General features: G+C 42.2%; 1 protein-coding gene across 1 annotated transcript in view; it reads left to right on the top strand.

Annotated features, from left to right (window-relative positions):
• The window catches only part of LOC111951084 (protocadherin-1-like), a 90,871-nt gene that overhangs the window by 48,947 nt on the left and 16,627 nt on the right, over positions 1 to 25,297 (top strand). Inside the window, exon 4 of the mRNA XM_023969087.1 lies at positions 22,088 to 22,307. Coding sequence (XP_023824855.1) covers positions 22,088 to 22,307 — 220 coding nt within the window. The remainder of the gene's footprint in view (positions 1 to 22,087; positions 22,308 to 25,297) is intronic.

The raw sequence follows: 25,297 nt of genomic DNA, 5'->3' as shown, positions 1-25,297 counted from the left end.
ATCGAGAGCATCCTGACCAGTTGCATCACCGCCTGGTATGGCAACTGCTCAGCATCTGACCGTAAGGTGCTACAGACTCTAGTCACTCAAGTCATGGACTGTTTTCTCTGCTACCGCACAGCAAGCGGTACTGGAGCGCCAAATCTAGGACCAAAAGGCTCCTTAACAGCTTCTACCCCCAAGCCATAAGACTGCTGAACAATTAATCAACTGGCCACCGGACTATTTACATTGACACCCCCCCTCCATTTGTTTTGTACACTGCTGCTACTCGCTGTTTATTATCTATGCATAGTCACTTCACCCATACCTACATGTACAAATTACCTCAACTAACCTGTTCCCCCGCACACTGACTGTGTATAGCCTCGTTATTGTTATTTTGTTTTACTTTTTATAATTTTTTACTTTAGTTTATTTAGTAAATATTTTCTTAACTCTTCTTGAACTGCACTGTTGGTTAAGGGCTTGTAAGTAAGCATTTCCCGGTAAGGTCTACACTTGTTGTATTCTGTGCATGTGACAAATTTGATTTGATTAGGGCTGGCTAATGCTACCACACATTAATGAATGTGTTTATGGCTATTTTTGTTCTATTGAATATTGTTACTTTTTTTCTATTTTACTTCAGGAATGATGTTGAGCCCTGCTCTGATGTAACATTTCTCCTGTATGAAACAATTGGTCAGTCACTCTCCCCCATCCTCACCTACAGGTACTCCTGGCTGGCTGAATTAGTGTTGTATAGCCTGTAGTTGTATTGCCTATTTGAGCCAATGCAAACATAGCACTATTTAGGATATTTAGTTRATTCAAATGATATACTGACTCGCTTTTGAACAAAATCCTGAACATGGTACACAGGAAGCCTGTTTATAGTGTCTGTATGCCATCTTTAAAAAAAAATAATTCTGAATTCACATTGTGAGTGAATAAAAGTTCACATTTTGGAATATCCCCAGTTAGGCTGGATTCCTATAGGAATTAGACATCACTTTGCAAGCCAGCATAATGTGACTTGATGCTGGTTTAGTTGGTGACCAGCATATGTATCCAAAACACAGCGAAGGCTGGGTCACTAGGGCTGTTGCAGTAACCGCATTACCGCCATACTGGCAGTCATGAGTCATGACCGCAGTAAAATTCTACGTGACCGCTGAGTCACAGTAATCTCCTTTTATGCACTCTGGACATGCATTGGTAGTAGCCAACTAACTAATGATCTGATGGCCTGGTACTCAAGGCTCTATTGTCCTTCTTACCACTCTGACATCAATGCAATCGAAAATCATATCAAACACTCAAACACAGTATCGTTCTTTTAAAACTCACCTCACTGTGATTGATCAATTTGAAGAAAGTAGTTCAACAACAGGTTGAAACTGAGTGGAAAACATGGTCATTGTTGATGTTGTTTCAAAGCCTAACAACGAAATGGACAGTACATTATAAGGTGATGATTAACACATATTAGAGCTTATGCATAGGCCTATTAATGAGCCCAAGCCCCCCCAAAAAACGACATTAGAATATTGATTGTGCCATTCGTTATACAATACTGTCACGATCGTCTTGCTGAGAGAAAGTGGACCAAAATACATTCTTTTATTGTAGAGAAAGGAAAAAAAACACGCAACAAACACTATAACAAACTGAAACAAAACAACAAACGAATCGTGAAGCTAATGACGTAAGTGCACACACAGGCTACAAACGTACAACATAGACAATTACCCACATTAACCTAGTGCCTATGTCTGCCTTAAATATGGCTCCCAATCAGAGACAATTAATGACATCTGTCTCTGATTGAGAACCATTCAGGCAACCATAGACACAGCTAGACACCTATACTAAACACAAACCCATCTACTCTATTTAACCCCCTAAACCATACAACCACCCTAGACACTACAAAAACACATACATTCCCCATGTCACACCCTGACCTAACTAAAATAATAAAGAAAACAAAGAATACTAAGGCCAGGGTGTGACAAATACATATCCTACCGCATATTACACAATGCAGAAAATACATTTAAAAAAATGATTTAAGATGTTTTTAATTGGTCTAGCCTATATTCCAAAATTAAACAAACTCTAGTAATCACCTTTGAGTGTGGACTGTATTATGATGCATACTGGATGGACTGGTTACCTTATGCTACGCTCCAYACTTTCTATCCATGAGTCCAGGAGAGAACGCATAGGCCTAGGTGATGCTGTTGGCTCATTGATGGTGCAGGGCGGCTTACAGAGTTCGCCTACAATAGAGAATTCATATTTGATTTTGAATAGCCTAGTCTTAGAGAATTTGTTTATAATTTCCTAATTAACAGGGAGACACATTAGGCTACCTGTAGCTACAGAATATCTCACCACTGTGCGTTTCCATCTCCTCCCCTCTCTCCATTACTTTCTCAAGCACACAGASAGTGGAGCTGTCAACAGTTTAATTACATAGGTTTTGTTGTGAAAACATGTTTTTTTCGATGTTCCCAAACAGATTTCACTTGGTTTCCAAAATCAAGCACTTGGTAGCTTCAGGAACAGGMTTGGGGAGTCCATGGCATACAGAGTTTGGACAGAGTATCACCTGTTACGCAGCAAGAGGCTGAATGCTCCTCAAACACTGGTTGGTGTGTGGAGTGAAACAACCAGAGTAGCKTTCCYCTCGCTATTCGAATGCATATAACCTGTATTTTTTCCCCTGCCCCTGTTCCRMCCCATTTGATATTGGCCTGTTCTAAATCTAAACTATTTTAACATTTTAGTAAAGAAAATATTAAATTGAGAATAGTCTGATGGGCGATAATATGACCACTTAAAGAGAGAACAGTGTGTGTAGCCTGAGGCTTTGTGTGCAACTTTCTCAAATCATCAATAGCCTGTAGTTGGATCACGCAGCCCATGTATGTTTTGATTTCTAAGACATTCTAAGGTGTGTTTCAGTCACAACTAAAGTTTCCAAATAACTCCAAATCTAGCGTAGCCTATAGGACCTGTTTCAAGTGATCACTTTTACGCTCAACATAGCTTTCAGATGCTCACTCGCTCCGGAATGGGAAAAATAAAGTTCAATTATATTCTTCTTTCTTTCTATTTTTTTATTTTTTTTTTACCTTCATTTAACTAGGCAAGTCAGTTAAGAACAAATTCCTATTTTAAATGACAGCCTAGGAACAGTGGGTTAACTGCCTTAATCAGGGGCAGGATGACAGTTTTTTATCTTGTCAGCTCAGGGATTTGACCCAGCAACCTTTCGGTTATTGGCTTTATGCTCTAACCACTTGGCTACCTGCCGCACTATAAAATCATATCATACAAAATAATGACAAGGGACTAATATCTTGTCTGCTAAATGAACAAGCCTACAGCCTATGGCATGCCACATAGCCAGATAAAATACAGTAATACAGACTCCCCATCCCGGATCCGGGATATTTGTCATCAGAAACGCTGACTAGCATAGCGTAGCCTAGCGCGAACGGTATATAATAAAATAGAATTTCATGAAATCACAAGTGCAATATTGCAAAACACAGCTTAGCCTTTTGTTAATCCATCTGTCGTCTCAGATTTTGAAATTATGCTTTACAGCGCAAGCAATACTTGCATTTGTGTAAATTTATCAATCGCTCGACAAAACAATAAGAACACTTAGCGTCAGGTAACTTGGTCACGAAAATCAGAAAAGCAATCAAATTAATCGTTTACCTTTGATGATCTTCGGATGGTTTCACTCACGAGACTCCCAGTTAGACAGCAAATGTTCCTTTTGTTCCATAAAGATATTTTTTATATCCAAATACCTCCGTTTGTTTGCTGCGTTATGCCCAGGAATCCACCGGAAAGAGCGTTCGCGACAACGCCGGAAAAAAATCCAAATTATATCCATAATGTCCACAGAAACATGTCAAACGTTGTTTATAATCCATCTTCAGGGTGTTTTTCAAATATCTATTCGATAATATATCAACCGGGACAGTTGGCTTTTCACTAGGACCGAGAGAAACAATGGCTGCCTTTCACTTTTGCGCAAAAATCACTCGGAGAGCCCCCACCTATCCACTTACGCAATGTGCCCTTTCACGCTCATTCTTCAAAATAAAAGCCTGAAACTATGTCTAAAGGCTGTTGACACCTTAGGGAAGACATAGAAAAAGAAGTCTGGTTGATATCCCTTTCAATGGGCAATAGGTATGCATGGGAACAGAGAGGTCTCAAAAACAGGGCCACTTCCTGGTTGGATTTTCCTCAGGTTTTAGCCTGCAATACCAGTTATGTTTAACTCACAGACAAAAAATTTACAGTTTTGGAAACTTCAGAGTGTTTTCTATCCTAATCTGACTATTATATGCATATTGTAGTTTCGGGGGCTGAGAAATAGGCAGTTTCAAATGGGTATGCCTTTTTAGCCAAAAGCGAAAACTGCGCCCCCTAGTCTTAAGAWGTTTTAACTTAATTGATTAATCTATCAGTAAATGTAAAGTCCTACAACAACTTTKCAGCTATAGGCCTATAAAGGCTACTTGATGTAGGCCTATTCACTCAAAATGGTGCACTCCGCTTGGCTCCGCTCTGCTGGCGCATCAAAACCATACTACATAGACACTCTGGTTGTAAAGTGGTGCTTTCAACTCAATATTGAGATGTAAGAAGTACATTATACGGTATATACACAGAACGCTGTGACTATTCTCTCTGTAACTAGAGCAACAGTAATTTAAGAACTATATTTTTCACGCAATTGCATTTTGAGCAACGATCATGTGGTTGTGTTTATTAGAATGCACCTCTCTCTCCTCCGTGGGCACAGTGGGTAGAGGGYGTGGCTCGCTCACACAGCAGCCGACAGCGAAACAGGGACAGGCAGATACTTTCATGTGGTTTATTTTTGGTCAATTGCACATTACTGTTTGAATAAATCATGATAATAAAAAAATAAGCAATTTGTGAACCACAAAAACMAATGTGACCAGCTACATATTTTTTCCACTGGCACACTAGCGGCCAATAAAACATTGGTGTCGCACTGCCAAGTCCAAGTGTTGTAAATGCAAGTGTTTTGGTTGCAGTTTTAAGGCCTGGATTGTGTGAAAGGATTGAGAAGAACCACCATGTAYAGTGGGGGGAAGATGGAGACAGACATGGCCATGTGGAGCAGTGGACCTACTGTAGTTTTTCACCTGAGGGTTGAGGTCAGTTAAAGGTAGAAGGATGGAAGTCAGAGGACAGCGCGAGGAGGCGAGAAGCATCGTGACTGGGAAGGTGCAGAAGTGCATCCCTTGTGTCTGAAATGGAGGGGTTGCTAGGATACAGGGGAACAAGAGAGGGGGGTGCTTTCTCAGAGCATACAGAGAGACTGTGTGAATTATATGTTAGGCAGACTAGGGCAAATGATTGCAGAATACTTTAGCCTAGGATTGTATCAGTGGAGACTCCTCGGAGGAGGAAGGGGAGGACCATRTATTTATAAAAATATAAATAGTMAAACGTAAAAAAGTTATCATTTTTATATAATACTATGCTACATATATTCACATCACCAAATAATTTTTTAAAACACACTGTTTTGCAATAAAGGTCTACAGTAGCCTCAGCAGCAATCTGTAGGGTAGCACCATGGTGTAGCCGGAGGACAGCTAGCTTCTGTCCTCCTRTGGGTATYTTGACTTCAATACAAAACCTAGGAGGCTCATGGTTCTCACCTCCTTCCATAGACTTTCACAGTAATTATGACAACTTCCGGAGGACGTCCTCTAACCTATCAGAGCTCTTGCAGCATGAACTGACATGTTGTCCACCCAATCAAAGAATCAGAGAATGAATCTAGTACTGAAAGTATAAGCTACAGCTAGCTAGCACTGCAGTGCATACAATTATGTGTGTAGTTGACTCAGAGAGTGAAATACAATAGTTTAACAGTTTTGAACATTAAGCAGAAGCAAAAGGGAGAGAGAGAGAGAGAGAGAGAGAGAGAGAGAGAGAGCTAGCTAGCTATATTTGGTTGTATATTTTAAACTTTCACTTAGCAAATGCAGCTAGCTAGTTTAGCCTACTCAAACCCCCAACTCAAACAGAGAGGGATGCTATGTTAGCTATCTGGCTATTGCTATCTAACACTGGAACTCTTCCAAGTAAAAAGTAAGCTTTTGGTTTTATTAATTTATTGCCAGCGGTGCCCGCACGTGTAACTGCAAAACTGTTTTCTGACTGTACACTGTACTGCATGATTGTAGTGTGTTTACTAAAGCATTAGTTTAAAACAATTTGCCTGGTCACAGGCAGCTGATGTGTTGTGCACTAAAGTCCGCAAGCGAAGGGAAAAGGTGACAGGAGGAGAGCTCYTAGATAGTTGTGAGAAGGAATGATATATACAACGAGCAAAGTGATCATGCTGTTTTTATGTGTCTGCTTTGAAAATGAACTGTTTGCGTGTGATCAGGGGTATATTCATTCCGCCGATTCTGTTGAAAAACATTTGTTAAACGGAAGAAAACGGAACYAAACCGGGATAAACGTACCAGAATTTGGAACTGTTATATCAGCTAGATGCAGGCAAGGCACTGTCTATCACCTTGTTTACTAAAACTTATCTCGACCTGTGCATCTACGTTGTAAACTTTAATTCATAGGCTCGAATGTATCAACCTCATGATGGGTACATGGAGAATTTGAGTATCATGTAGTAGCCTAAACTTATTGATGTTACATTGAGCTGGGTGAAGGGAATATGAATGACAGTCATCCAATATGCTGTAATAGAAATAAGGTCATGCTCATTAAAAAAATATGCCTAGAGTAACACACAGGGTTTTGGGCTATATAGTACTGGTGCATCATGGGAGCTGAAACAGACATCAGATTTCCATGAGCCTCTCCCTATCTCACGGGCGAATTGAACCCGACACACTAGAACACACTAGGATGGTATCAAAAGGAGAAAATCATTACACACCACCTTAGCAGCTCTGTGCATGCATAATTTAAGGGGAAGATGTATCAGTAATTGGCAGGGCTTAAACATCTTGAGCTGAGGTAATTGAACAGTCTCCCCTCTAATGGAAGCATGTCGGACATGGTCTTCCACCCATCAGACAGTGAGTGACAGAGAGCCAAGGAGAGAGGAAGGGGGGGGGGGGGGGGTTTGAGAGAGGGAAAGGAGAATAAATACAATTTCCTCTTATTATTCACTGGTCCTTGTAGCTGTGTAGATGAAAATGTCATGATGAGCAGGAGCTGGGTCATGTTGCTCGGCTGTCTAGCTACTGTGGCTTATTCCACTCCTTTTCTTCAGTATTCATCTTAATGATAAACCCGCTGTTAAAAGCTCCCGAGCAGTATTATTGGGGTTTCTGCTATGATCTTAACCCCCTTGACTATTACAGCAGCACCGTTAGTTCTAGTATTTTATGCATCCTCCCATCTTCTTTTCTGCCCTAACAGTGTAACCGTGCCTGCCTGCCTCAGCCGAGCAGTCATGTATTAACACTAGATGGGTGCTGTGCATTTCCAGTGAGGATTAATGAACGAGAAATAGCTTTCAAGATATAACAAAGTGGGGTAGTGTCTCGAAGAAAATCTTATGGCGTTGCTACCCTTTTCAACCACTCAGAAACGCTGTTGATTGGAGTCACATGGAGAGTTAAAGGGGAATAGGAGAGAGTCGTTGTTGGTCCCTTACTAATAATAATTTGGTGGGTGCTTATATTTGTCCTATTTGTGTTTTGACAATGTTTATTTTGCATATCCCAACACTCCAGTGGGGTCACGGCCAGGATCTGCCATTATTAATGACGATCCTAGAACAATTAGGGGTAAGTGCCTTGCTAAAGTGAACATAAACATATATRTCATCCTTGTCAGCTCAGGGATTGGGAACTAGCGACCTTTTGATTATTGGCCCAACGGTTCGACTACTAGGTTACCTGTTACCCTTGTTGAGGATGGTCCCATTGCACCTCTACTCTAATGCAGGCCGGGGCTGTCCAGTCCATTCATGAATCACTGGGGCAGGGAGGGAAGCGCAGGAGAAAACCACCAGCTCTCATAAATAAAGCAGGAAGCTGCTAGCGCCTGCCACTGAGTCACCCAGCCCAGCACTGCTCCGTCTCCCTTACATAACCGGGGGAAAAATAAAGCCTGCAAACCTACCGCAGAGACCAGAGAAAACCTGCCACCACTGCATTCAGTCCAAAAATGAACCACTCTCCCACTGTTTCTTTCCACCTGGGAGTTACCCGCTCTATATCCGCCAAATGCTGCACAATGAGGAGAAATTCTCACTTTATTCATGAAAGGATGGGGGAGTTAGTATAATGAAATGTTAAAGTACATTTCATTTCTTCCTATTGATTTAAGATGGTCATCTGGATTTGGGTTTAGCTATTGATTTGAGATGTTAGGGATGGGATGGTTATCTAGTGCAGAGAAATCGTTATATGTAATGTCTATATTGGATTTCAGCACACCCTCATGGGGACACTCCAGACACCCTCACATCAAAATGCCACTAAAATGCCAGCAGGGAAATGGAGGCATTTTTCACAGACTCTACACTCTTAGAAAAAAMGGTTCCTAAAGGGTTCTTAGGCTGTCCCCATAGGAGAACCCTTTAGGAAAAAAAGGGTTGTTCAAATGGTTGTCCTATGGGAACAGCCGAAGAACCCTTTTAGGTTCTAGATATCACCTTTTTTMCTAAGAGTGTACCAAKGTTTAAAAAAAAWAATTGTCAGGATTGCTCGAGTGGTTCTTCATTATCGCCAGCAAATATCACCGTTCTCCGCTGAGCCACACCAGTAGATCTGCTTTCACTCTTAGAATGTCAGCTAGCAGTACAATGGCAGGAAATCAAATGTAGATTCAAATGAAATGATTTAAAACAAGCCGAATGTTTGTGCAGTTTTTTTCTAGTATTGTCACACGTAGTGGAGTTGGAGCAGAAACTTTATTTCAATAGTGGGAACAACATCCTCTATATTTGATAGTGTATCAAAGCACTGCCACACTAGCTGACTTGGGATGTGTTCCTCTCTTTCTTTTCATTATTTATTTCCATCCTGACAAGTTAATGTGGGGCCCTTTGATATGAACTCTTGCAGCGTGTTAGGAGTCTTCTCGTATGTCTGCCTTATGTGTTTATGGTGAAGGCAGATGTCAGGCTGATACGTAGAAAACACTTCTAGAAATGTCACACTGACTGGTTTCATCCTTAAGTAGGATTCTTCTGGAAGAGAAGATTGTGGTCTATGAAAAAGTTCTGTKGTTTTAATGAAAACAGAAGAATCTTGTCAATAAACCCAACCGACCTTCCTCTAGTGATACCTCAGTTGCACTCTGTGTGTGTGTGTGTGCGTACGCGTGTGTGGATGTCTTCGCCCACACAGTTATTGTGGGTGGTGAGACACACCCTGCTGTGTAACAATGTCAAATTTGTTTKTTTCTGTTTCTACCAATAAAAGTGGAGCTCTGTCACTTTTATTACAACTGATGTGCATTTTTCACATTATACTGGTATTGTACTGTACATCCACATCCTACTTCCCTATGTCCTCACTGTGTAGCCTAACATAGCTGTAACAGACAATATAATACTTTATGATATGGCAACAATCCATACAATTAATACAGAACTGAAATCACACGGACTCTTGCAAACACACACACACACACACACACACACACACACACACACACACACACACACACACACACACACACACACACACACACACACCACACACACACACACACACACACACACACACACTATCCCTTCCAGAAATCCATATCATCCTCACATTTTGAGGCACTTTTGTGTCAGTTGGGTGGATTCCAAAGAGTCTCAGAATGATATCCAAGCTTCTATTTCCATCTCCATAAAAATGCAATGGCAGCCTAAATGACTGAGGAGATTTATGAGGAATCCAAGCAGCCGTAGTTCAGTTAAATTGGCTCTTGTTGTTCTACGGGTATCAAAACTGGTGCTGTTATTGAGAGTGAGTGCAGTGCAGGCCCGTGAATCAGGCCCTGTTAGTTTGCARTGACACCCACCCTATAGTCTGTGACTGACTGACATAGGAAACACATCAATCTATACTGAACAAAAATATAAACGCAACATGCAACAATTTCAAAGATTTTACTGAGTTACAGTTCATAGAAGGAAATTAGTAATTTGAAATACCATTATTATGCCCTAATTTATGGATTGCACATGACTAGGCATGGGTGCAGCCATGGGTGGGCCTTGGAGGGCGTAGGCCCACCAACTTGGGAGCCAGGCCCACCGACCCYCGAGCCAGGCCCAGCCAATCAGAATACATTTTTCCCCACAAAAGGGCTTTATTACAGACATACATCCTGGGCTCTTTTGTTTCAGCTCATGAAACACCGGACCAACACTTTACATGTTGCGTTGATATTTTTGTTCAGTATACTTGGCTGCAGTGGACAGTTAAGAAATCAGGTCCTGTCAATGTGCTGATGGACAGGGTCTAACACCATGGTCTTTATTTACGTGACTCCTCTGCTCTGCTGTGGTTGGCTGGCTGCATGATGCTCCTGGAAATGTGATTTTAAAGCCTCTTCTATCCGCTTTTTAGGATTTGCAGTATAGCGGATCACATCCATTTGAGTCTCGCCACGCTTAAGCTATCAGCAGCCCAATGGGATGCCCCTAACACAGACAGCCCTCCCCTTTTCACTCTGACATCATTTAGACTGGCGTAATACTCCCCGGATACCTTTCAAACACCTAAATCCATCTGCTAAGTGTCTTACCGTCGAAACGTCTGAACTGCTGGTTTAAGTTAATGAAATGTCCTAGTGTAAAAAAGATGAGACAGACGTTGCATCTCTGTCCTTGCAGCCTAACAGGCTATTTCACGGATTACCTGCTCACTCTGAAAATGATCAGGTAATTGGAGATAACACCACTCCAGTCTCCAGATAGTAGCATGTCAATGCTAATATTAAGTTGGCATAATAATTGGGCTTCAGATTGTCAAGGCACATTTAGGACTTCATAGCATCCAAGTTGTATTTTCTAATGCACATGAGAAAATGTAACCAAATGGAGACTTGGGAGAATAGGACTTTTTTATAAATCCATTTGATATGAAAAACAGCTCATAGACATTGATGATGTTTGAACGGTGTGAGGCAGGGACAAGATTATAGTTCCTGTGTGGTTGATAGGCATCAAAGTGAAGGCTAAAGACAGCGTCTTTTTGTTGCTTAATTCATGCGGCCACAGCAAGCATACAACACCCTGTCTAAAATCCAATAGTTAAATCCAATAGCATAATGAAAGCATTGTAAATGTGAAGGGGGAAGGGGGCACTTAAACCCAGTATTTATAGGGTAACAGGCCATGGAGTTGCCATGGTAATTATAAAGCATTTCAATGCTGTTGATATACTAATGAGTGTCCATTTCATTAGGGTTGGATCCAATAGGCCACCTGCTCTCTCCATTCACTGGCCTGTTTTCAGAAGAGGCCTTGTTCACTGCTGCTTTACAAATGGTTAAAAGAAAAGCAGCCTAATTGCACAGGGCACACTGRAATTTAACTCATTCAGTGTATGTTGATTTGAACGTTTTGATGGATGGTGAAATGACCTTTCCAAGAACTGATTACAGATATACCACTAGCGCAGGGTATTCATAAAGGACATCGTTCTAAATAACCACTATACAAATAGGATGTAGCATTCCTACAATAAGGAGGTGTTGATCAATGCATGTGTMTATTGATTGTTATGTCTCTGGAGTCTACATAAAGCCCTTCGCCACTGTCATCCTGTTGTATGGTTTGCTTTCTAACTTGACATTATACAAGCTTACAAAAGCGAAGGTAATACGTAAGTGAATCTAGTTTGGCAGCATGTTCTGTAACCACCCATATACAGTAGACTTCATAGGGAATAAAGAAGTTGGTGAAGCTGGAGGGGGAGGCAGCAGCGACTGAGAAATCATGGGCTGTCAGAACCGTGTCTGTCTAAGCTTTAGGAATCCAGGAAGCTAATGCTGTTTGATGTATTAACCATGAGGGAGGGGGCAGTGTGAGTGTGTGTATGTGTCCATGTTCATGTTCATACTTGTGTGTATGTGGGTACTGTGTGTGCGTGCGTGCGTGCGGTCGTGCATGCGTGCGGTCGTGCGTGCATGCGTGTGTGTGTGTGTGTGTGTGCGTGTGCTTGTGCTTGTGCGTGTACAAGTAAAGGGAGGGGAGCTGATACTGTTTGATGTATTAATCATGCATTTGTGTGATTGAGAGGCTCTGTGTTGGGTTGGTTGGGCACTGAATACATCTTCAATCAATGTCTTATTTGGGTCCCTTTGCGTAAACACTTAGCATTATTCAGTGTGAAATAAACATGGCTTATTTGTGAGCAGCATAGAATGAGACAGGTGTGGGTGTGCGTGGGTGGGTGGGTACATAGGTCCGTATGTGTGGGGGTGTGTGTGTGTCCATCACTTGTCAGCTTGTCAGTTCTGTATTCATTTTATGGACAACAGCCTCATTGACAGACGTACCGTTGTGTTTTCTGATGCAGCCATGTTTTGATGTGTAATTTATGGGCTAGTTATTGGGAGACACATATAGAATGAAAATACATATTAGTGTTAKCTCTAGAGCTCTGATCAATTATTTAAAAGAATGGAGGGGCAACAGCCATTCATCCTATCCTGCCTATCACTTTCCACTATCTCTTACAGTACATCCCCCCGGATCATATTCGTTATCTCATGCTATATAATCCTGTGTGATGACAAAAACGGTAACCCTGCAGGCCTAGGTGCACAATAGGTAGCAATTACAGCCAGCTACTGAAAGCCAATTATTTGTGTTGCTGCGTTGCTTTGCCACCTACAACAGCATTGCTTTTTATTGCTTTGCTCCCATTATAATAAGCATGCAGAGAATAGAGGATGCTCTTTTTTGAAGTCTTTGCCCACCTTCGCTAATAGTTTAAAGGCTTCAGTCTAAGGAATTCCCACTGTTTAACAGTAAATCAATGTTGTAGCCTGTGGGTTACAGGGACGTGTTTATAGTTTGGCACTTTAATTCACTGTAAAGGAATTGGATTTATGAGCGCTGTGATAACTTGTACCTCTAGAGACCCTAATGTATCCAACGTTGTTCATTAAAAGTTAAAGTAAAACTTGACATGCTGGTTATATCAACTTCAACGTGATATCGAATCAAAATCAAATTGTATTGGTCACGTGCACCGAATACAACAGGTGTAGACCTTACCGTGAAATGCTTACTTACAAGCCCTTAACCAATAATGCCGTTTTTAGAAAATAGAGTTAAGAAAATATTTACTAAATAAGCTAAAGTTAAAAAAGTAACACAATAAAATAACATTTACGAGGCTATATACAGGGGSTACCGGTACCGAGTCAATGRGCGGAGGTACAAGTTAGTTGAGGTCATTTATACATGTAGGTAGGGGTAAAGAGACAATGTGTAGATAATAAGTAGCAGCTAGCAGCAGTGCGTGGGGTTGTTCATATGCAGTGAACTTGGATAACAACCTTTCCCCCTTATAAAACAGTATGTTTTGACATCTCTACATTGGCTTTGTCTTATGATTACTCCTGTAAACTACAACCCTTATACACCATAGACAGTACAACATGTTTTAACATCTCAGGACTACAGTCCACACCCTGTCCTACTTGACCCTACTAACCACTCACTAAATCCACAGTGATYAAATTAGCTTCTCACGCAAGCAGTAGTCTGAACATCAGACACTCAAGTTGTTCCTGAAGCATCAGCAGTGTTTTTCTAACAGGAGATGACAGAATGGCCCTCAGTAATTATAGGGTTCATCGTTCTTGTCCTCTGATGACCAGAATTTGACACGATGAGCCATGAATATGTCACATAGGTTTCAAATGAGCTGTGAAGGGACATTGGGATATAATATTTTTGCCAGATATTGTGCTTAGGGACTTCCACCATGGCCCAGTGTTATTAGTTCAGCCATCATTTAATCAGATCTGTCATCAATCTTATGCTGGATCTATTTCAACAATAACACATTATCCGACAGCCTAGCCTGGGCACTGTTATTAGTTATTGTATCCAACTCAATACTACTCTCTTTAAGACATACTGTGTTTCATTTTTAAGACCATAGCAATGCTCTCAGCAATCTTTTTAAAAAGACAGTATTACTGCATGTCTCTCCAGTTAGGTTGCTTGTGGCTTTGTGGCCAGATGATAAACAGTTGGCGTGTTGGTGTGAGTTTATTTAACATACTCTGGGCACATCACTAGAGAAAAAAATGTGATTCATGTTTTAGAGAGAGATATTCAAAATCCTGTCTTAATTACCAAGCCCTCATCAGAGCTTTACTGCACCCTGCAAACACGACCGCGAGTGAGCACTTCTCCAAACTTTTCACCCCAACATCCATTCCCACTTAATTGGAAATGCTGGATCAATGCATTCTGATTACAAGGCTTCATTGGATAGTTTGTTTATTGTTTATGACAGTGATTTTCAACCGTTGACCTGTGTTTTTCCTCACAAAACCTCTTCTTCTATGATGGGGCCTAYCACCCCTTCCCCCAACAGCCAGCCCTGTCCCTATCGATCACTAATCAGCTTTTAATTCATTAAGTGGAGAAAGTTGCAGATTCATCAGCCTGGTATCTATCTGAGCCTGGCCTCTTTACAGGGTGCAGGATTAACACTAGTGATGTGCGGGTTGACTCATAACCCACAGTCCCCGCGGTTATATCCACGGGGCGGGCGGGTTTAGTGTCATGAAATATTGTGTTGATGAAAGAAGGGTGGGTGGCGGCGGTTTGAACAAAGAGAAAACAATACCTTAAAAAAGACATACATGTATAATTCTTGTGCAATTTATATCTATAGGCTACATTTAAGGTTTTTCTTTCATTATCTTAGGCTATCTGGCATTAGTGTGTCAGCCTGAGATTCAGGGCCTAACTGTTCGTGCTCCAAATATCCTACACATCCAATCGACAAATGCTTTTGGGAACGGGCAGAAAAAGTTAACGTCGATCCAAAAAGGACAATGTCGGAATTTAATTCAATAAAAGAAAAGCTGTGAAATGGAGAGTTAAAAATAAAGAGAAGGGAGGGACAGAAAAGTCATCTTTGGGAAATATTTGGTGAAGTTGTYAAAGAGGATGATAGCAGTGCCTGCTTTGTTATGTGTGATGATTGTGAGGCGCTATACAAATTCGACAGTCACAAGATGGGGACTTGAAATAGGCCTGTGGCACGTCAAGGGAACTGTAGCCTACTGTTCAGATGGGTTCAACGGAAACTGAAATCTGGACAATGACAAAAGGTCTATATTCTCTCACATAGCCTTAATATGAACTCCTGCAGAATTAAGCAATTCTTGCTTAATTTCATGCTTAATATGCTGAACTGAAATCTTATCAAAACATGTCGTTTTTAGAGCTTTCTATTTCCTTACAACCAGTCAAACTAAGGTCATAAGTATTTTTCTCCCCAGTCATTAAACATCTTTGCGCCACGAAAGATGACAGAGAACTTTACTGATGTCAACTAGATTGAAGCATTTATTTGATCGATTTATGACATTATTCTGCTGAGCAAGGGTTTATGTAMTCTTCWWGGGCAACATACTGTATAATGACAGAAGAGAAGCTGCATGTATCTAATTATAGACAAGTTGACTAACAAATKGCCTACCAAAATGTTGGAAATTATAAGCAGAAACATATCTAAATCAGGCAAAAGAAAATCATGCACCCTCTGTCAAATAAATCATTACGCGGCCTGTGACTGTAGCCAACAGCTCATTGTGTCTTTGCGAGTTAGGGTCGGGTGCGGGCCTCAGATTTTCCCTTTATCATATATAGTTGGGGGTTGCGGATGGGTTGGGATGTTTGCAATTGCGGTCGGATGTGGGTGAACAAACAGCTAAGCCTCACACCACTAATAAACACTGCTACAGTATGTATGTACCACTGGATCATCTGGACTGTTTGTTTGCTAGGCTTTGATGCTTCTCAGCCTTTGATACCTTTAGGTTTTTTTCCGACTACATTCTATCTAGCCTGCCAAGCAATGTGATTGAGAGGCAATAGAGGACACACAGCACATCTGGCTAGCTCAGATAGAATAATCTCTTGATCTGATGATTTTTGGTATGTCGTTTTTTTTCTGCCTCGTTTCACAGTGTTAGGGCCCTGCTGAATCCCCTGGTCTGCTGAGATAGATCAATGGAGGGAACATGTCCCACTGCTTTGGCAGTGGCAGGGTGCTTGTAGCCAGAGATGAAAAAGGCAGCTCCGGATCTAATTAAGCATGATTTTTTAATGTCATCAGTTCCTTGATTTGATAAGATGAAGGGACACATGGAAAACCCGTCAAGTTGTTTCCAACGGATTACTTAGAGCGCAGGAGTGAGATGCAGATGCATTTCCAAGATCCCCTTCCTCATAAAATGACTTGTCAATCAGAACTTCCATCTCCTATGTAGGCTAACAAATGAAGTCGATCACCAAGGGTGTGAGAAGCTATTAATAGACATTCTGGAAAAAAGACTAAGAAGGGAAAAAAAGGAAGAGGAAGCCCAGAAAAAAGTTTTAAGCATGCTTGAAGGCTTTGTCATCTCACTTCACAACCCCATTATGTTCCACTTCTTTTAAGCAATTGGAGCTCCATGCATGCCTTCCAGCCCGATAGTGCAGGAATAGAGATATTCACCCTGAAAGAGAGAACTTTGAGGGGGACTAAGGTACCCACTAGGGAGTGGATATTGTGGATTAATTTCTCTGGTGTCTGGCTTTCTCCATCTCTCCTCTCCTCCACACCCTCTTTCTGGCCTGATTGACAAAGCCTTGTGTGACTTTATTTCATATTCTACAGGGAGGTTTTTAACATTTCRCGTTGCTTGGAATGGGTGAGGTATTGTAAATGATGACAATTACTGTCATTTTCTCATTATGTTAATGTAGACAGCATTTTCTCATCTTCTGTAAAAGCCTACKTTGTTTGTCAATAAAACAAAAGGAGTGGAGATTGAATGAGACCCACTACCTCTTTATTTGTACACAGTACAGTTTAATATAGAAAAAACACAGAAAGCCTCATATGCCCAAGGGAGAGGCAGAGACAACAGGAGTGGGAGAGAGAGAGTGAGGTTAGGAATAAGACACTCAGCTCCACTAAGGTTTGAATGAAGTGCTCCAAATGGGTTGTGAAGGCAAACATATACAATTCATAGTACTGGTATGCTTTTACCTTTGCAAGTTGCAGAGATCTATGCTGCCCTTTGTTATCATTCAGTGTTGAGGAATACATACACTGCTGTTGGAAGTAGAACTTTTCCCCATTGAATCACAGTTTGTGCCTTTTGGATGTTATGAAATGGGTTTTCTGCCCATCTTAAAGGAAATGGCAGATGTCTCCGTGGCCTTGTGATATGAAAAATTCAATTTAAAAGGATGAGAGAAAGAATTGTGCACGGCCTATTTTCATTCTCCCACACCGAGAGATATGAGAATGATGTTTTATTGTGAGGGGGGAAATTATGCCAATCGTACTGCAGAGAAATTCCTTCATAATTCAATTCAATTTCCTCTAAATCCCAATGGCAAGCTACTCTGCCAAAGATAGGGAGAGTGACAGAGAGACAGAAAAGGATGGATAGAGGAAGATGGAGGGAGAGAGAGCAGTGCGGAGAGAGATTGAGACTGAGACAACGGGGAGAGTATGGTGGGAGAGTAGGATTTTTCCAGGGAGGTAGAGAGAATTGCAGGGAGCATTGAACAGACAGCAGAGAAAGAGAGAGAAACGGGGATAGAAATGGGTAATGGTCTAGCTAGGACAATCAGAGCCAAGGTAGAGATTTTAGAAGGAAGTGGGGGTAAATGGGCTTGTAACAACTACCAATTCCAGTAAGAGGAGTTTAGCAATTTACCTKTTTTCTAACTGATCAAAGTCAGATGCTTTACTGCAAGGCTAGTTCTAGTATGGGAGTTGCCTCTTGTGATCTATTTTGGTTCACAGTATGTGTAAGGGAGTCCAGGATTTTTCTTGAAAGTTAATCTGGAGATTCATTACATAATCATTTGACATAGTTTTGCCAAGATCAATTAAATCCTAGCATAACAAAATGCAATGCATGTGTGTCTGAAACTCTCTATCCAATACTGTCGTATAGGTTTATAGCAGTATAAACAGTGCCTTGTTCAACTCAAGCTCTGGCGTTAGTTAGAGTCCCTGTATGTTTTGTAAACTCTTGACAGTTTGTTAGCCGCCCTGCATGTAAATCCTAGCAGCATTCCKAGTTAGTTACAGTGTGTTGTGAGTACGCTGTGGCTCTGGCAGTCTGGGCGTGTACGCGGGGATCAATGAGCCGCGTTCTCTGAAGGCGTGGAGGAGAGCACAGGAAAGATGAGCTGCACGAACAAATATGACAATGAAGGAGTGCACCTCTGAAGAGATGCAGCAAGCATAAAATCYTATAAAGTGAAGCAGAAGTGAAAGAATTGCATTCAGATGTGTTTTTATTTTTTAGATTTCACTCCCGTCTTCTCTGTTGCTGACCGAACCCCCTCTTGTTTTCTCTCTTGCTCTCTCTCCCTTTCTCCCTTTCTCTATCATATAGTTGTTTTTGTATTGTAGGTGCAATAGCTTGGAGGCAAGTAGTGTGGAACTGGAGTCTTCAAAACTGCAGACTTATCAAAGAGACACAGCTACCAGAAAACTAGAGGACAAGAGACAGAGGGGGAGAGAGGGAGGGGGACAGGGGCAAGAGGCAGGGACAAGAGGGAGCCACTATACGGGGGTCAACATGAATTAGGGTAGAGGGAGATGAGACTAGATAGGATGGAGAACAGAGGATAAGGATGAAGGAGGAGAAAACATTATTTTTTATAAAGAAGGGGATAGAGACAGAGAGGAGAGAGCGAGCACATAGTTGGCTAGATTAACAAACCCTTTTATATTGCCATTTGGTGAGTTATATTCATGTGTATTCATGCTCTTCACTGTCTCTGAGACTACATTTCTCTCCATGGGAAAACCTTTCTATACCCAGGAAATCATGCACTTAACAATGAGTGCAGTGGCCTTGAAATGCCATAATGTTGTCACAGTGAAGCCCTGCATTATTGTAGCCAGCATCAGCCAGTGTGAATGTAGCTGCCACTAATGACAAATKTCACTGTTCACACCGTTTCAAATGACAGGATGCAGGAGTAATGGTGTGAATGAATCACTCACAGACAACAAAAACGCTCTCCCACCGGCCTCAARAGGCCCATGCTGAACTGAGAATGTCTCTCCTTCCATTAGAGCAACACTTCTCACCAGACCACACCTACTGTGAGAAGAACAGCCAGCTCCATCAGTCAGCTACAGGGCATCATTTACGCTCTACTGTGCCAGGCCAGACGAATCCTCAGTCTGGGCCTCAAACTCTCTGATTCAGACAAATCCCATCTGTATATTCTTTTGCACTCATATCATGATCAAACCATGTGACATTGAGCAAGGAAGGATCATTCTATGTGACACTGATCAGATTGATTAGATATTCACATTTACATACAGTCCTCTCTGATTTTGCTTTAGCCCCACCCCCAGCTCTAAGTCTTTCCAAGTTTCCAGCCTCCAGTCCTCTAGAATCTCCTCCAAGTCGCCTCTAGCCCCAAGCGTTGATCCCGACTACCAGCCTGATTCCCCCTCCACTGCTCCACCCCCCTCTCTGTCTCCTCTTTGTACCCCCTCCAGGCCTGGTGGAGTAGTTGTGTTCAGACTAAAAGGGGGAATCTTATTTCCCATCTGCGTAGCCCCAGCCTCTCGGCCTCCCAGCCTACCAAAATGCTGACTCTGTAGCTATGCCTGGAGGAGCAGTTTAAGCAAGAATCCATATTTAAACAACTAAATGCCCCCTTACATTTAAATAGTAATGTGTCTGCCTTGGAGACCTTTAATCACAGTCTGAGAGTTCTCCTTGAGAATACCATTACCTCGGTTCGTCCTAGTAAAGCAAACCAGCAAAGAGGGGATGTCCTAAGGACATTAGATGACATTCCGATTAGGTCCCATTAAMTCTTGGCCAGACGTTATCCCASTGACGTTCTGAGAACGTTTTGATGTCAATTAGACAATGTTGCAAAAAGGTTCCTATTTGGTACCTACAGGACGTTATCTGTGGGACATTCGATGACCACAAGGGGACGTTGCATGATGGTCCCAAGGGAACATTCTCTGGGGAACCTTTTTCTAGTTACCTGTAKGTTTCCAGGTTGTCACWGAGGACCATGTCATTACCTTTWTAGGTRGTTCTCAGGACTTTAATTTTACWAGTCTTCAGGACGTTGCGTGAATGTCCCAAAGGAACGTCCCTGCAAACAAAATTTGCTGTTACGATGTCCCTAGAACGTCACAACATGGTCACCTAAAGTAGTTAGGACGTTATGTTATGGTCGGCAGGGGCGGCAGGTAGCCTAGTGGTTAGAGCYTTGGGCCAGTAACCGATAGGTTGCTAGATTGAATCCCCAAGCTGACAATGTAAAAATCTGTCGTTCTGCCCTTGAACAACCCACTGTTCCTAGGCCGTCATTGTAAATAAGAATTTGTTCTTAACTGACTTGCCTGGTTAYATAAATACAAATAAATGGTCCCCTGGAGCTTTTGTCTAGTTCCGGAATCATTTTTAGGATGCCAGGGGACCATGACACAACATTCCGAGAATGTCCTAAAAARYTRKTTGGGYKKWRCRRSGYYKKAAACRGGGAACTAGAKYYAACCTSCAGGGGACCATGACACAACATCCCAAGAACATCCTAAAAACATTATTGGGGACATCTCCGGGACAAACCGGGAACTAGACWAAACCTGCAGGGGACCATGACACAACATCCTGACCACTTTAGGCAACAATTTTGTGACGCTCCAGGGATGTCCTAACAATACATTTTTGTTTGCAGGGTAGGACATCACGTAATGGTCCCAAGGGAATGTTCTCTGGCGGACCTTTGTGTAGTTCCCTGTCATTTACCAGGACGTCGTTAAGAAGCATGTTAGGACGTTTGTAAGAGGTTCTCAAGACATTTGTTTTACCAGTCGTCAAAACGTCACATTATGGTCCTTATTTCAAATCAAAMAATGTAATTAAGGGAGGAAACACATAAAAGATTATGCCCTAAGACACACTCACAAACACACACAAACACAGTGAGAGAGAGAGAGATTWTAGAAGTAGGAAACATCTCACTCAGTAAGGKTTAAATTGATGGATATAGCTCACTAACTTTTCCCGTGCAAATGTTAACGAMGGGCTTTTTGTATGGCCATGACCATTTGCACTGGGGCATGTGGGAGGAGGAAGTTTACACACAGCATATGTTGGCCAGCACTTCAGAACACAGATAGGATGTACTGATTGTGAGTGAAATAAAGAAAGAAAGGAAGACAGAATGAATGAAAAGGGAGAAGAGAGAGTAAATTAAGAATTGCTAGATTATAAATGATTGATAATAACAAAACCATCGTGGCAGCATTAGTGGTCTGGTAGGCCTGATTAACAACCCAGTGTTGATGGTAATGTATGCTCTAAAAGCTGGTTCCTGTACAGRATACGTGCTAAAATGACTGTCCAAATGCTTCCAATCCCTGCTAAAATGGATCTGTTTAGTTTGCCTGAAAGAAGAGGGGAGGATGGAGAAGGGGAGAGTGGAGTACAGACCTGGGTTATTGATCTCCACCACAGACTCTTAGCAGCACAGAATAGGCAATAAGGCATTTTCTGCTGTATCAGTGGTTTCCTCAGTGTTACGAGGGGTGTGCGTGGGCGAGGGATTGTGCTTGTGTGTGTGCCATGAGAAGTCATCTTTCCATTGTTGAAGATGGCAACTGGCCATTTCGTAAACTTATCTCTGTAAGAGGGAGATTCCCCCTGCAGTCAACTCCATTACAGCTAATAGAGTTGAGTCTATGCTTTATATAGGACAGGGTCTTCTGTCGTTTATCATTATGCTCCTCTATTAAGAAGGTTTCTGTTAGACTTTTATGTTGATGGAGCTCTATTCTGTTTTCAGCTCCCCCATCGCAGAGTGACATTCTCCACAGCCAATCCGGTGCAGGATCTGCAGGATGCATCTCAGCACAGTTACTATGACAGTGGCCTGGAGGAATCCGAGACGCCCAGCAGTAAGTCATCATCAGGCCCCCGCATCGGGCCACTGACCCTGCCRGAGGACCACTACGAGAGGACCACCCCGGATGGCAGCATCGGGGAAATGGAGCACCCTGAAAACGGTACGATCCTGAATTCTCTGTGAGTTGCAGTGTGTGTGTTGTATCTAATAGTAGTTTGTAGTCTGGTGTTTTGTGTTTGTAAAGTGTTTTGTGTTTGTAAAGTGTTTTGTGTTTGTAAAATGAGCGATTCAGGGTTGTGAACTAAGGCGGGGATTTGTTTGGGCTATTTGTGTGTTTTTTAGAGGGTAGACATGTGCAGACAGTGTTAGTGACAAATCAAATCAAAATCTAATTGTATTAGTCACATGCGTCGAATACAACAGGTGAATCTTACCGTGAAATGCTTACTTACGAGCCCCTAACCAACAATGCAGTTTAAAAATAAATAGCAAAAGCGAGACTATATACAGGGGGGTACCGGTACAGAGTCAATGTGCAGGGGTAATTGAGGTAATATGTACATGTAGGTAGAGTTATTAAAGTGACTATGCATAGATGATAACAACAGAGAGTAGCAGCGGTGTAAAAGAGGGGGGGGAAATACAAATAGTCTGGGTAGCCATTTGATTAGATGTTCAGGAGTCTTATGGCTTGGGGTAGAAGCTGTTTAGAAACCTCTTGGACCTAGACTTGGCGCTCCGGTACCGCTTGCCGTGCGGTAGCAGAGAGAACAGTCTATGACTAGGGTGGCTGGAGTCTTTGACAATTTTTAGGGCCTTCCTCTGACACCGCCTGGTATAGAGGTCCTGGATGGACCTCTATACCATGGCAGTGGACTAGTTGCATCACTGCCATACCAGGCAGTGATGCAACTAGTCAGGATGCTCTCAATGGTGCAGCTGTATAACCTTTTGAGGATCTGAGGACCCATGCCAAATCTTTTCAGTCTCCTGAGGMGGAATAGGTTTTGTCGTGCCCTTTTCACGACTGTCTTGGTTTGCTTGGACAATGTTAGTTTGTTGGTGATGTGGYAACCAAGGAAATTGAAGCTCTCAACCTGCTCCACTACAGCCRCGTCGCTGAGAATGTGGGTGTGATAGATCCTCTTTTTCCTGTAGTCCTTAATCGTCTCCTTTGTCATGATCACGTTGAGGGAGAGGTTGTTGTCCTGGCACCACATGGCCAGGTCTCTGACCTCCTCCCTATAGGCTGTCTTGTCATTGTCGGTGATCAGGCCTACCACTGTCGTGTCATCGGCAAACTTAATAATGGTGTTGGAGTCGTGCCTGGCCATGCAGTCATGAGTGAACAGGGAGCACCGGAGGGGACTGAGCACGCACCCCTGAGGGGCCCCTGTTTCGAGGATCAGCGTGGCGGATGTGTTGTTTCCTACCCTTACCACCTGGGGGCAGACCGTCAGGAAGTCCAGGATCCAGTTGCAGAGGGAGGTGTTTAGTCCCACCTTATTGATTGATTGATGCYCTTTTAGGGCACTATGGTGTTGAACGCTGAGCTGTAGTCCATGAATAGCATTCTCACATAGGTGTTACTTTTGTCCATGTGGGAAAGGGCAGTGTGAGGTGCAATAGAGATTGCATCATCTGTGGATCTCTTTGGGCTGTATGTAAATTGGAGTGGGTCTAGGGTTTCTGGGATGATGGTGTTGATGTGAGCAGGGTAGGAGCAGGGTCTGTTTGCAGGGTAGGACATCACGTAATGGTCCCAAGGGAATGTTCTCTGGTGGACCTTTGTGTCTTCCTCTGATTTTTCATCCAAAGGGTCCCAGAGATATCATGTAGTGTCATTTTGTTAGATAAAATCTTTTTTTTTGATCCAAAAACGTCCGTATATCGATTTGAGTAATCCACTCGTTCAACTTGCAGAGAAAGGAARCRGAAAATCTACCCCTAAACTTTGTTTCAACAAGTCAAAATACATTTGTATTTACTCCTCAGACACCCTAAAATGTAATTAAAATATAATATATCTTTCGGAAAGAAGTATGTTCAATAGGAAACCGATTTTAGCAGGAGCGCAACTTCATCATGGAGCGCGAAGACACTGATTTTCAATACTGTGTCCTCATACAAAAACTCTTATTTCATATTTGTTTTTTACAAGCATGAAACTTTGAACACAGACTGCTGACACRCTGGGAGCTATTTTACATTATGAGCTTTCTCTTGCATTTAAAAAAAAATAAGAATCCGGTTGGTTTTTCTTTGGATTTTCTCCTATTGTGTTATATTCTCCWACATTATTTTAACATTTCTACAAACTTCAAAGTGTTTTCTTTCCAATGGTACCAACAATATACATATCCTGGCTTCAGGTCCTGAGCGACAGGCAGTTTGCTTTGGGCACGTCATTCAGGCGGAAATGGAGAAAAGGGGGCCTGATCCCCATGAAGTATTAAAGGTCTTACTTACATCTGCTGCGAAGAGCGTGATCACACAGTCTTCCAGAACAGCTGGTGATCTCATGCATGTTTCAGTGTTATTTTCCTCGAAGCGAGCATTGAAGTAGTTTAGCTCGTCTGGTAGTCTCGTGTCACTGGGCAGCTCTCGGCTGTACTTCCATTTGTAGTCTGTAATGGTTTGCAAGCCCTGCCACATCCGARGAGCGTCAGAGCCGGTGTAGTACGATTCGATCTTAGTCCTGTATTAACGCTTTGCCTGTTTGATGGTTCATCGGAGGGCATAGRGAGATTTCTTATAAGCTTCCAGGTTGGAGTCCCGCTCCTTGAAAGCGGCAGCTCTAGCCTTTAGCTCAGTGCGGATGTTGCCTATAATCCATGGCCTCTGGTTGGGGTATGTACTAGAGGTCGACCGATTAATCGGAATGGCTGATTAATTAGGGTCGATTTCAAGTTTTCATAACAATCGGAAATCGGTATTTTTGGGCGCCGATTTGCCGATTTTTTTGAATATTTTTTTTTACACCTTTATTTAATCTTTATTTAAGTAGGCAAGTCAGTTAAGAACACATTCTTATCTTCAATGACGGCCTAGGAACGTTCTATCTCGTTCAGGGGCAGAACGACAGATTTTTAACCTTGTCAGCTCGAGGGATCCAATCTTGCAACCTTACAGTTAACTAGTCCAATGCTC

Source organism: Salvelinus sp. IW2-2015, linkage group LG23 (assembly GCF_002910315.2).
Source record: "Salvelinus sp. IW2-2015 linkage group LG23, ASM291031v2, whole genome shotgun sequence".
NCBI classification, from domain to species: domain Eukaryota; kingdom Metazoa; phylum Chordata; class Actinopteri; order Salmoniformes; family Salmonidae; genus Salvelinus; species Salvelinus sp. IW2-2015.
This window is presented reverse-complemented; position numbering and strand designations above follow the sequence as displayed.